General features: G+C 49.8%; 1 protein-coding gene across 1 annotated transcript; it reads right to left on the bottom strand.

The window, feature by feature from the left end:
• Positions 1-6,989: 6,989 nt before the first annotated feature.
• On the bottom strand, positions 6,990-10,140 carry LOC123166274 (uncharacterized). The gene is made up of 3 exons (XM_044584048.1): positions 9,730-10,140; positions 9,112-9,380; positions 6,990-7,488 (listed from the first exon to the last, which is right to left on the bottom strand). The coding sequence occupies exons 2-3, from the start codon at positions 9,196-9,198 to the stop codon at positions 7,195-7,197; spliced, it is 381 nt and encodes a 126-aa protein (XP_044439983.1). The 5' UTR covers positions 9,199-9,380; positions 9,730-10,140; the 3' UTR covers positions 6,990-7,194.
• Between the last annotated feature and the right edge of the window lie 3,208 nt (positions 10,141-13,348).

The raw sequence follows: 13,348 nt of genomic DNA, 5'->3' as shown, positions 1-13,348 counted from the left end.
TGGGGGGAGGCCCAAGGGGGGCGCCCCAGCCCACTAAGGGCTGATTCCCTTCCACTTTCAGCCCACGGGGCCCTCCGGGACAGGTGGCCCCACCCGGTGGACCCCCGGGACCCTTCCGGTGGTCCCGGTACAATACCGGTAACCCCCGAAACTTTCCCGGTGGCCGAAATTGGACTTCCTATATATAATTCTTCACCTCCGGACCATTCCGGAACCTCTCGTGACGTCCGGGACTCCGAACAACTTTCGCGTTTCCACATACATATATCTCTACAACCCTAGCGTCACCGAACCTTAAGTGTGTAGACCCTACGGGTTCGGGAGACATGCAGACATGACCGAGACGCCTCTCCGGTCAATAACCAACAACGGGATCTGGATACCCATGTTGGCTCCCACATGTTCCACGATGATCTCATCGGATGAACCACGGTGTCGAGGATTCAATCAATCCGGTATACAATTCCCTTTGTCAATCGGTATGTTACTTGCCCGAGATTCGATCGTCGGTATCCCAATACCTTGTTCAATCTCGTTACCGGCAAGTCTCTTTACTCGTACCGCAATGCATGATCCCGTGACTAACACCTTAGTCACATTGAGCTCATTATGATGATGCATTACCGAGTGGGCCCAGAGATACCTCTCCGTCACACGGAGTGACAAATCCCAGTCTCGATCCGTGCCAACCCAACAGACACTTTCGGAGATACCCGTAATGCACCTTTATAGTCACCCAGTTACGTTGTGACGTTTGGCACACCCAAAGCACTCCTACGGTATCCGGGAGTTGCACGATCTCATGGTCTAAGGAAAAGATACTTGACATTGGAAAAGCTCTAGCAAACGAAACTACACGATCTTTTATGCTATGCTTAGGATTGGGTCTTGTCCATCACATCATTCTCCTAATGATGTGATCCCGTTATCAATGACATCCAATGTCCATAGTCAGGAAACCATGACTATCTGTTGATCAACGAGCTAGTCAACTAGAGGCTTACTAGGGACACTTTGTGGTCTATGTATTCACACATGTATTACGATTTCCGGACAATACAATTATAGCATGAACAATAGACAATTACCATGAACAAAGAAATATAATAATAACCATTTATTATTGCCTCTAGGGCATATTTCCAACAATACTTAGGTTTCTCCCTTTTAGGTTTTGCATAAATCCACGCAATGTCAGAGTTACTCTTCATATGAGGTTGTTGGGACGAAGGAGGAGCGGGCACACTTGCCCCTGAATGTACACCACTTGTGTCACCAAGTAGGATAACATTTGGAACCATTATAGCAATCCTCATTTGGACCAAGGCTTCAAGAGAAGCATCATGCTTCTCCTTCTGTTTAGCAAGTGCCTTTTCCATATCCTCTTGGGAGAACATCTTATGTTCTTCCTCGAGAAGATCAACCTCCTCATGAGGATTACAAAGCACCGGGGTCATGAGGATTTCAAAGCATCGGGATCCCGTCGGGGTTCGTCTCGCTCTAGGGCGGTTAACCCACAATAATAGAGCACGAGGCACTGCTTGGATACCAACTGAAAGTATCGAGATGGGCCATCTTAATTCTTGTTTAGAATTAGATAATAATGTGAAATATGAAAGGGAATATATTGAACAATCAATATAATGTAAGTAAAGACAAAGAGACAAATAACCACAAGTGGGGAGTTAGGTTTAGGGATAACCGCAACTCCGTAGATGAGGATTTATGTTGATGTTCACTTCCTTGGAGGGAAGTTAGTCATCGTGGAGGGGTGAATGTTACCACGAAGACACACCAACACCATGAAGGCCCACCCTATTCTCCCCTTGAGACAACACCACGAAGGCGTTTCTCAATCACTAGTGGTATCCAAACCTTCACAAACAATCCACGGGTAATCACGATATTTGATTCCTTGCTGGAATACTCCTAACGCCTAGGAGTCTCCAACATCCAAGAGTAACAAGATCATGTGGGGGGGGGGATCTCAAGACATGCTCAAATCGCGATTTGCTTTGGTCACAAGAGGGAGGAGTGGATCTATCTTTTGATTGGAACAACTCTCAAGAACCCTCACAAATCGTCACAGGATCTTGGATTTGGTGTAGAAGATGATGAGAGGTAGCACTTGTGTTCTTGGGGAAATATTGATTGTAGTGGTCAACCCTCTCCCGGAGTGGGAGAGGGGTATTTACAGGGAATGTATCCGGTGCACCCACACTTGTGCTACCGGTGCACCGGATACCGTAGACTATTTTTAAAAATCTGAAGAAAAAATCTAGCAGATTGACACAACATTAATTATTTTGTCGCAAAATTCCGTATCAAAATTTGAAACTTTTCTTGAGATACAAAAATGACAATTTTTACATCAGTGTGCTAATGGGTCAAATCTGAAATCCAACTTATGTTATGTACTATACAATGTTTTTTTAGAAAAGGAGGATGACCCCCGGCCTCTGCATCTGGGAGATGCATGCGGTCACTTTATTGATTATTCTTGAGGACCTTACAAAGTATTACAACAATATGCCTAAATCCGCCATCTTGGCATCATATGCCACTACTCCTATCCATATGATGAAGGGGCGCTAGCTGGGCCAAATACCCAGTCCACTCACCTAAGCCTATCATCAAAAGCCAAAAGCCCCAGTCGAGCCACATACCGGGTCTGAGGCATAAATTGGTCTGACGCACTCACATGTGTCGTCGCCGCCATCTTCCACTAGTCCGTCTTCAGAGCAGATATTGAGGCTTCTACCTTATCAGGCCACTCTGCCATCGACGCCACCATGACGCCAGACAGCAACCTCCTCCTGCGCGAGTCCAGCACCGCGCATCGGGCGCCGAGTCTCCACTGCACCACGTCGCCGAGATCCGTCGTCATCAATGTGTAGGATGAAGCACCGCTCCACCAAAAAAGCCGTCCACTGGTCCCTCGAACCCGTGTACGCCTCCAAGAATGACGCCCCCAAGGAGGAAACGACACCAACGCGCCGCCGTCATCTGATCTACTGATTTAGGGTTTCCCCCGGAGGTAGCGGATAGAGGTCTGGAGCTTCTCCACGGCGATGCCTTCAAGAAGGTAATGACACAAAAGAGTGCCGCCAACGCCGGTCTTGGCATCAAGCTGAGAACTAGGTTTTCACCCGGATCCGCTCGAGGAACCTCCATCAAGCATCGTGTGCACGGGACGCCGGCGATCTGAGCCGCCGCACATTGAGCAGGTCGCACCGGCCAGATCAGATCTGTCCGGAGGGCAAACCACACATGGCGCCGACCCAACCACCAGGCCCTCCATGCCGCCACCGCCGAACCGAGGTCAGATGGTCCATCGCCGCCGACCCGGCCGCCGCCGTCGAACGCAGCCAAGGCCGCTGCCCGAAGCAGGGCCAGCCGCCGCGCTCGCCACCATCCACCCTAGGCCAAGGCGGCCGCCGCGCCGCCGCCGGAAGGCAGGCCCGCCATGCTACCAAGGCCAGATCGGCCGTGCCTCCACACACCGCGGGGCTCCGCACCGCCCCCATGGTGCAGGAGAGAGGGAAGGCCCCCGCCACCGCCGTCAGCCCCCGGGCTATAGGCCGGCGGCGTCCTTCGGCGGCAACGGAGGGAGGGGTAGAAGGACGGGGAGCCCCGGCGGCTAGGGTTGCGTCCCGCCCGAGTCGCCCGAGCGGGGGCGACGCGGGGGGTGCGGGTAGATGGAATCCTCCAGCTGAGGTCTTCAATTCATGTACTATACAATGTTGAACGTCATTTTTGTTTTCCGAGCTATGTTTCGAATTTTGACTTGAAATTTTGTGATAACCTAAATTAATGTTATGTGAATGTGCTAATTTTTTCTCAGATTTTCTTATAAACATTTAAAATATGCAACGTGAGTTCGGTGCACCGGATATTCTCCCGGAATTTATAGCACAAGGCAAATAGAGTCGTTTGGTGCACTAGGTGACCTGCCCGAATGATCTGGCTGGGTCAACACAGAACAGCTACGCAGAGGAGTCCGGACATCTGGGGGGTGCATTTTGAAATGAGAAAAATTCACTACATGTCCTATTACTTGCGCTGGCGCTAGCTTTAGTCCATGTGGTTACAAATACCCGAAATACAGTCACCAAACTTGCTCTAGGGGTCATCTATGGTCCATTATATGGTTTTGTGTACGTATGTGCTGAGCTGGCTTTAGTCAACCGATGCCAAATGTGCATTGACTGCCACATGTACTCAGCTCGCTCGAATATGCATGCAGGCAGGATTTTTTTTCTTTTTTGCAAAACTGCCAGTTATTAAATGGTGGCTGGGACGTAGTGGCGCGGTATGTTAGAGGAGCGCATGAAGGGCGTCATCAGGTGGGCCGAGGCCTCCGGCGGCAAGATCATATTGTTCATCGATGAGATGCACACACTCATCGGCGCCGGCGACTACCAGCGCTGAAACGACGCCGCCAACATGCTCATTCCTGCTCCCAATGGCCATGACCACCGGCCAGACAGGAGCCGCAGCCGAGGCGCCTCGTCCTTTTTCCGGCGCGCCCCGCCGGTCTTGAGGAGGGATACCAATAGCAGGATAGCGCCCGCGTGGTCGACGGCTGCGGCGGCGGCGCTGTCGATCTGGGAGAGGCGGAGCAGAGCGCACGCGGCGCTCTCCCTGGCCGCGGGCGATGCAACGGACTTGAGCGCGCGCACGAGCGGCCGTATCGCGCCGGCCTCGACCATGATGGCCTTGTTCTCGTCGCAGATTGACAGGTTGAGCAGCGCGGTGACCCCGAGCTCCTGCAGCAACTGCACGGTGCGACAGCAGCGCGACGAGCGGCCGCACCGCTCCGGACGCCGCGATGCGAATCCGGTAGTCCGAGTTGTGCTTGGCGAGCAGCGGGAGCTCCATGGCCGCATGGCGAAGCGAGTCCAGCGACGCCTTCGGCGTACTCGAGGAGGAGACGACCCGACGAACAGGACGCTGCGGTCGACCATGATGGTTCTGCACCATTCTCGTCGGGACGTTGTGGAGGGAGTGGTAGGATAGCGACGCCGAGGACGCGCATGCTCCCATCGGGCACGACCTCATCGTGCGACTCGACTTCAGCTAGTTGCATCGACCTGCTGCCTCTCTTGGTCGGCAACCGCACGTGGTGCTGGTCTCCAATCATGCGCCGGCGTCGGTGACGTGCGGAGGCCGGGCGTTGTCCGAGCCGGCGGTGACCCGCGCGACAGCGCCGACAGTGCTCTTGTGGCGGCGGCTGCGAGGGCAGGAGCACCCGTCGCGTTGGCCAGGGCCGGCCGTAAAAAATTTCTCACTTCAGTTGCATAGAAGATGCAGAGCCATCTTTTCTCTGAACTCAAATTTCTCATTCAGTTCGGATAAAGGCACATAGACTAGTTTGCTTAGCAATTTCCTTTTGCTTCACTTGGCTGCAGAGTTCAGAACATAATTTTTTACTAGTGAATCATAAATCAATTGGAAACTGGAAGTGTCTTGAACTCTGTAACATGTCAGTACTTCCACTGCACAACGGTGTTCAATTATGAACTCAACGTCAGGGAGAGCCAGGATTCTTGGAGTGAAATCAGGAAAATCTATCATATTGGGGCAAGCAGCATAAGGGAAGATGGCCTGGGCCATGTCGAGCAGGGGCGACGGCAGCAGCATGGGAGGGTGCGTCGGCGAAGAGATGCAGGAGAGGATGACGGCAGAAGCAGCAACAACATCGTCCACTAGACCGAGGGAAAGCAGCCTCAGCGAAGCAGCATGGGGGCGGAGGCGGACAGCCGGCGGCGGCAACCACCGGAACTTCACGAGGGTGGACCATGCAATCGTCGACGAGGACCTCCGGAGCGTGAGGCGGGCCTTCTGCACGCACGGAGGGCCATGTGGCGGAGGACATGGTCGTCCAGAGCGAGTCGGGTGTAGTCCGAGCTCACCGCCGGCTTTTCTTGCTTTATGGCCAGGGCCGTCACTGGGTCGGAGAGCGTGACCAAGTTCTCCTCCTCTGAATCCTTGGTCACGGCGGTGTGGGGCTTGGCTTCCTTCCACTGGCTGAAGTTCTCCATTGAGCCGAGCACGGCTGGGTTCCGGCACGGCGTCGGCGCCTCGGCTGCAGCTCCAGTCTGGCCGGCGGTCATGGCCATCGGGAGCAGGAAGAGCGATTCACTAATCGTAACACCTAATCGCACTAGGAGAGCGACCACCACGCGGCAGAATCGCGTCACACGCCTCAGCTCGAAGCTACGCAGCACCACGCGGATCAAATCTAGCCATTGTCACACCGGGACCGGGGGCGACCACTGGGGCAGGAGGTGGTGGGGAGGAACCCGAGACGGCGTGCGGGGGCTCGCCGGCGATGGCGGGTCTCGCGGAGTAGTGACGGAGGAGGACCCCACGTATGGTGAACGCCGACGGGGATCGCAGCCTAGCCGTGGCCATGGGGAGGATTATCTAGGGTCTTCAGGGCGACAAGGGCCACGCAGTTCTTTCTCCGGCGGCAGAGGATGCAAACCGCGCGTCGATCTCGTCGTCACGTCCCACCATGATCTGTTTTGTTCTCTGGCGTTTTTGTAAAAATACCCCTGCTTTCCTGCGTATTCAGGCGGACGAGAGGACATGGCAGTCAGCGCACGCGTGGCACAGGTTGACCAAGGCCAGATCAGCGAATACATACATAAAACCGTATAATGAACCGTAGATAACCCCTTAGCGCACGTTTGGTGACTATATTTCAGGTATTTATAACCACAGGGACTCAAGCTGGCGTCAGCACAAGTAATAGGATCTATAGTGAATTCTTCTCTTTTGAAATAGCGGCTGAGCAAAGAGCAGCCTCCGACGTCCAGGACGGAGTCCGGACGATTCAGCCGAAGCCGGAAGAAAACGCTCTCCGTTTAGTCATCTGGGTAGACCATCCGGACGATCCTGGAAATGCCCGTATGAACAAGGGAGATATATGCGGTAGTATTTTCAGAGTGGAAAGAGTGCCGGCAAAAACAACCAATCGAGAATCCAACCAGACTTGCCGAATTTTATATCACAAAATCCAATCATATTGGTTCTCTAGAAATGCTGAAAGTTCAAATGCAACCAGTCTACAGAACAGAATTCCTCTCCGGTCATCCATACTCCCAAGTTAATAGTCTACTCCCAAGTTAACAGTCTACGGAACAGAATTCTCGTACCGTTCTCACCTCATTCATACTTCCAACTAATCTACAGCTTCACGGCATGGTTAAAGTGGGAAGGGAAAGGCACCGGCTTGCCCTGCCTATCTGTAATTTGTGCCATCATCCTGTGCGCGGTCACCTTCATTCCCTCGTATCTTGCCTCAGCTTGTTTCAGACCCACGTTACTGTCCTGGAGCTCTTCCACCAGCAGAGCGTGCACGTTCTCCCTGCAGGTTGCCATGGTCCCGTAGTAGACAGCCAAGCTGTTGTTCAATCTGTTTACCTCAGGGTCATCACTTTTGCAGCTTGGAGGAACGTCAAACTTCTTTTGCTCGTTGAACTGAAAAAGAAAAAAAGAACAACAAGTTTTCAACCATGTAACCAGGAGAATCTATGTACTCTGATGTACCACCAACACACCAGGAAAAACAAGTGTTATGTGCACAAGAAAAATAGTGAGTGCACATTAATATGTTTTTCGGGAAACTGATCAGTGCACACCCAGGAAAAACAATAGTGTTGTGTAAATGTACCAATTTTATCCGGCAAACAATAGTGAGTCCCTGTGCTATATTACTAGCAGTGTTGACTCTGTTGAGCCAAAGCATAAACCAACAAACACACGGCAGCCACTTGCAAATATGCACACCACATAGGCGTCGACTCACACTTAAACGTGATGGTATGCAACACCATGACCGAAATGTTCTTTAGTTTGACTCTTTTCTTCTATCACATTTAGGCTGGAATGAAGACAGGCAGACAATGATTTGTAGTACTAGTATAAAGGAAGGAAAGCATGGTACATGTGGCATACACAAGTGTTATCACTTATCAGCATTCCTGTTACCATGGATGACTGGCGTGGAAAACAAGAATGTTCAGTTGACCGAGCCGTCTTGTTTAGATGGACAATTATACCTGTCGCTAGAAATGTGTGGTTCATTCTATTCTAAATGGATGAAACAGTCCAAGCCAAACACCTTACATGCATGTGCCACTTCTGTTGGGAAGTTAAACTAGCAAGGATCAAATCCTCAAACACAGGGGTGATAGTACCGGACACAGGGAAGCAATTGTCGAACAAGGTTCAGTTGATAAAAAATATATATCCTTCTCATCCAGGAAAAACAATAGTGTTGTGTAAATGACAAAATGTACCAGTTTTATCCAGCAAACATGAGTCCCTGTGTTATATGACTAGCAAAATAGCAATGTTGGCTCTTTTGAGCCAAAAACCATAAACAACCAAATCGCTGCAGTCACTTGGAAATATTTGTACCACGCAGGGGTCGACTCGAACTTAAACACCACGACCGAAATGTTCTTTAGTTTGACTCTTTACTGCTACTAGGACCCTCTTTTCTTCTATCATATTTAGGGTGGAATAAAGCCGGGCAAAAAAGATTGGTACTCCCTCCGTCCCATAATATAAGAGCGTTTTTGACACTAGTGTACATTGTAAAACAATGCATTGTAGTACTATAAAGGGAAGGGGGGCAGCATGGTACATGCGTGCATGGCAAACACAAGTGTTGTCACTTGTCACCATTCCTGTTGCCATGGATCACTAGCATGGAAAACAAGAATGCCAAATTGTCATGTTCAGTTGACTGAGCCGTATTGCTCAGATGGCCAATTCTACCTGTTCGTCTAGAAATCTGTGGTTCATTTAAATTTTAAATGAATGAAATAGTTGACTAGACTGGGCGCGCGCACACTGCCAAACAGCAAAGGCGCAAACCGCCGAATAGGTTGCATGCACACAAGAATCCAAACACCTTGCATGCATATGGCACAACTGTTCGGACCTTAAACTAATACAAGGATCAAAACCTCAACCAGGCGGGATATAGGTACAGGACAGACACAGGAGATAAAATCGTCGATCAGGGTTCAGTTGATAAAACAAATCAAATCAGAGCAGCGGACAAAACAAGAGAAGACGTGGGGAGATGGGTACCACAAAACGACGCGGGGCACCAGCATTGGCGGCACCACCTCTCTTGCCCCGTCGCCCTCCTTTGTTGGAGCTTCGCTTCTTCGCCATCACGGGAGCGGCTGCTGTGGGCGGGCACGAGGAAGGAGGAGGGGGGAGGGCTGAGGGCTGGGGGCGGCGGCGGCTTTTTTGCAAGGCAGGCTCTGTTCGTCCCCCCGTTTTCTAGCCAGCTGCTTTTGTATAGGGATCCAATGCGGGTCGGCGTCCAACCTTCTGGTGGGATCGGTCGATTACTGAGGGGGAAAAAAGGATAGCTAAGATGTTAAACGGCTATTTGGAATTGATAGCAGGAGAAGATTGTTGATACAAACTCAGCCCACCCATGGGGGGTTGTCATTTGCCACATTTTACTTCCCGGTTTGATGATTTGCCCCGGGTACACAAGGAGCAAATCATCAAATAGGGAAGTAAAGTGTGGTCTATGACCAAATTTTTCCCTGGCAATAGGAGAACATTCGATACAAAATAGTGTCAAAAAATGTTCAGCATACCAAATCCAAAATCCCCTTTCAAGTTAGAATCGGGGGAGTAAAGAATGACAAGCGGATTTCTACACACACAAAAAAAAACTACCTATCATACCTGAAACGACGAGACCAAAGAAATTTAGGACTTGCGCAGACACCATTGCGAGCAAAAATCTTTCGGCCTTATCTTGACTCATTCTCCATGGACCAAACCTAGACCACAAAAACACAAAAATTCATAAAACAGATGTCAAAAAAGCTTCACATACGAAGTACCAAACCGATGTCAATCATTGAAGATACGCAATAAACTGCAAAGACGTTAAGAACACGAAGAATTGGCAGAGACTCCATAAAGTGATTTTACGGAGTATCTGCAAATCCTTCGCGCTCTTCGCAATCTTTGCTTTGAGCCACTTCGTGCGTCAGCCAGATCCGGACGGCGCTCCTTCGCGCTCTTTGCTTTGAGTCACTTCGTGCGTCAGCCAGATCCGGAGGGCGCTCTGGGCGTGTTTCGGGTGCGGCGGCTGAGATCCAGACGAGAGGAAACCCTTTGAACCGAGCGATGGCACCTTATATAGCGTTTTGTTTTTTTCTTTCCGAGGATAAGCGTGGTCCAAGCAAAAATCAAAGCGGCCCAAATGACTGGTGGCACCACCGTACCGCCAGGCCCTTCTTTCTTACACATCCTGCCAAGCCTATTAATAAGCCCAGGAAGCGCCGATTTCATTACTCTGGAACAAAAAGATCGTGGTTCGTCGTGTCACATCACCTGTAGGCCTGTGGGTGCGTCGGACGCGGTGACAATGTATCGCATTAAGCGAGACGATAGAAAGTCTTGCACCCTGCTCTCCCTGTTCACAAGAAGTGCGACTCGCCACTTTTTTTTCTAGAAAACATTGGCACTTCATTAATCAAGCAACATAATTACAAATAGTCTCTCGGACACATTCCGGAATAGAAGTGAAAACACAAAGACCATTACACCCCAAACAAGACTTAGCTAAATTATGAGCTAAAACATTAGACTGCCGACGAATAAACTTGACCCGAGAAAAAAGAATATTCGACATGCCATCTTTGATCTCCGAGACCACAGCACCAACGAGTGTGAACGAACAAGGGATTGATTCTCTGCACCAAAGAGAGGCAATCGGAGGTGAATATCACCGAATCACATCCCATCTCACGTGCAAGGTTAACTGCTCACCGAAGGGCACATTTTTTTTAGAAAAGGAGGATGACCCCCGGCCTCTGCATCTGGGCGATGCATACGGCCACTTTATTAATTATTCTCACAAGACCTTACAAAGTCATACAACAGTAAGACTAAAGCCGCCGTCTAAGCAACAAACTGTCGCACACCTATCTAGTTGATAAAGGGGCGCAGATAGCCTGGGCCTAATACCAAACAGACATCGCAGCCAAGCCTAACATCTAAGACCTGAGACCCCAACCTAGCCACTTGTCGGGTCTGGGACACACACTGGTCCGGCGTGCTCTCAGAGGCCGCCGCCGCCAACTGCCACCGCTCCATCTTCAGAATTGTACTGATGCATCAACCTTGCTCGGTCTAGCTATCGTCGACGCCACCACGGCGCCCAACGGCATCACCTCCCTGTGCGCAAACAGCTGAGCACGTCGCGGTCGCCACTGATACACCTCAGCGCCATGCTGCCAAGTACCACCAGTCGACACAGCTTGAAGTCCTTGGAAGATCTGTCGTGCGTAGCACCTGCCGACCAGGCATGACAAAGCGTAGCACCTGTCGGTCAGGCATGACTTGACATCTCACCGAAGCTCCGTGCAAGATGAAGCCGCTCCACTTCCTGCCTCTGACTTTCAGCGCTGCTCCACAAACGATGCTCCCAAGAGAGAAACGACACCGAAGTGCCGCCATCGTCCGATCTGGAACACCAGATCCTAGGGTTTCCTCCGGAGCAGCACGAGTGGGTCGACAGTAGTTACACGACGATGCCTTCATCAAGGTAACGGCGTAGGACGCCGCCATCGCCTGCCGTCGGCTCGGTTTTCACCGGCAACCATGTCTCCCCAACTCGCAGTCGGGACTAGATGATGGATCTCGAGATCCGATCACCAAGCCTCTGGCCGGCCACCGCCGACGAAGAAGATGAGCACCACCACTAGCTACACCGGCCAGAACAGATATGCCATGGGTGCCGCCAAGCAGCCACCAGGCCCTCGACGCCGTCGCCGATCTAAAGCCAGATGACATGCCGCCGAAGACCGCATCACGCCGCCGCCCGATCCAGGCCAGCCGCCGCAGCAGCCGCCCGTGGCCCGAGGCAGGGCCGACCGCCGCCGCCGTCGAAGCCAACGTCGTCGCTTCTAGATCGGCCGCACCTCCACGCATGTTGGGGCCCCGCCACCCCTGAGACGCGGGAGGGAGGAAGAGCCCCCGCCACCGCCGTCGGCCTCCGGGCGCAAGCCGGCGGCGTCCTCCGGCGGCGGCGGGAGGAAGGGAGAAAGATGGGCTAGGCCCCGGCGACGGCTAGGGTTGGGGAGCCACCCGAGTCGCCTGAGCGGGGGGGCGACGCGGGGGCCTCGCCAAGGGCACATGCCTCACCTAATTCAGGAAGTGCGACTAGCCACAGGGCGGTTATTCTTAACACGAAACATGCTTGTTTTTTCACTGTTTATTCTCCATTTCTTTCATTCTTTTCTTTTCCTTTCTTTTTTCTTTCTTCGTTTTCTTCCTTTAGTTTTTTTCTTTTGTTTCTTTTATTTTTCTTATCTTTTTTTTTAAAAATTGCATCCGTTTCTTTTTTTCATTTTCTTTGGTTTAATTTGTCTCTTTTTTGGTTTTATTTATTATTTTGTTTCTTTCCACATTTTTTATATATGTCAACAACATTTTTCCAATACACGTTCACATTCTTACAATACAAAATTAACTTTTTTTAATACAAGATCAACATTTTCTCTATACACCTTTAATATTTTTCAATTGCTTGATTAAATTTTTTGAAATACTTGTTCAACTTTTCTTTTAATGCTTGATTAATATTTTTCTATACATGAAAAAAAAATTAATACATGACCGACATTTTTTCTACACGCATTTAACATTTTTCAAATGCTTCAATAACATTTTTATATACATGATCAAAAAAATTCATCATTTCCTTAATACAAGGTCAACATTATTTATATACACATTTAACATTTTGGAAATGCTTGATTAGCATTTTAAAATACTTGTTCAACTTTTTTTCAAATGGTTGCTTAACATTTTTATATACATGAACAAAAATTCATCATTTTTTTAATACATGGTCAACATTTTCTCTATACATATTTAGCATTTTTTAAATACTTGATTCACATTTTAAAAATACTTTTTCAACATTTTTTTAAATGCTTGTTTAAATTTTGTGAATAGATGATCAATTTTGTATGCATTTCTTGTATACGTGATAAACATTTTCTCTATACACATCTAACATTCTTCAAATGCTTGTTCATCATTTTATTCTAGTAACACATACCCTATTCTGCTAACACCTGACTAACCCATTGATCAAACGGACAGTTGTTTTCACAGCTAATAAAAAATATCTACAACATCACACACAGTTGTTTTCTAGGAACCGTTTGTGATGAAAATATCTGGGTCTATTTAAGTCTCCCTCCTTAAGCTTCGCCGGCTCGTGTGCTCCAGTGCCGGCAACCCCCGGATCTACGAATCCCAATCCCCATTCCCGCGCCCCCTT

Source organism: Triticum aestivum, chromosome 7D, assembly GCF_018294505.1.
Source record: "Triticum aestivum cultivar Chinese Spring chromosome 7D, IWGSC CS RefSeq v2.1, whole genome shotgun sequence".
NCBI classification, from domain to species: Eukaryota; Viridiplantae; Streptophyta; class Magnoliopsida; order Poales; family Poaceae; genus Triticum; species Triticum aestivum.
This window is presented reverse-complemented; position numbering and strand designations above follow the sequence as displayed.

Coding starts and splice junctions, on each gene's coding strand:
- LOC123166274 (XM_044584048.1), bottom strand. CDS start 9,198: ATGGCGAAGAAGCGAAGCTCCAACAAAGGAGGGCGACGGGGCAAGAGA. Junction 7,489..9,111: donor GTGCCCCGCGTCGTTTTGTG/GTACCCATCTCC, acceptor TTTCTTTTTCAG/TTCAACGAGCAAAAGAAGTT.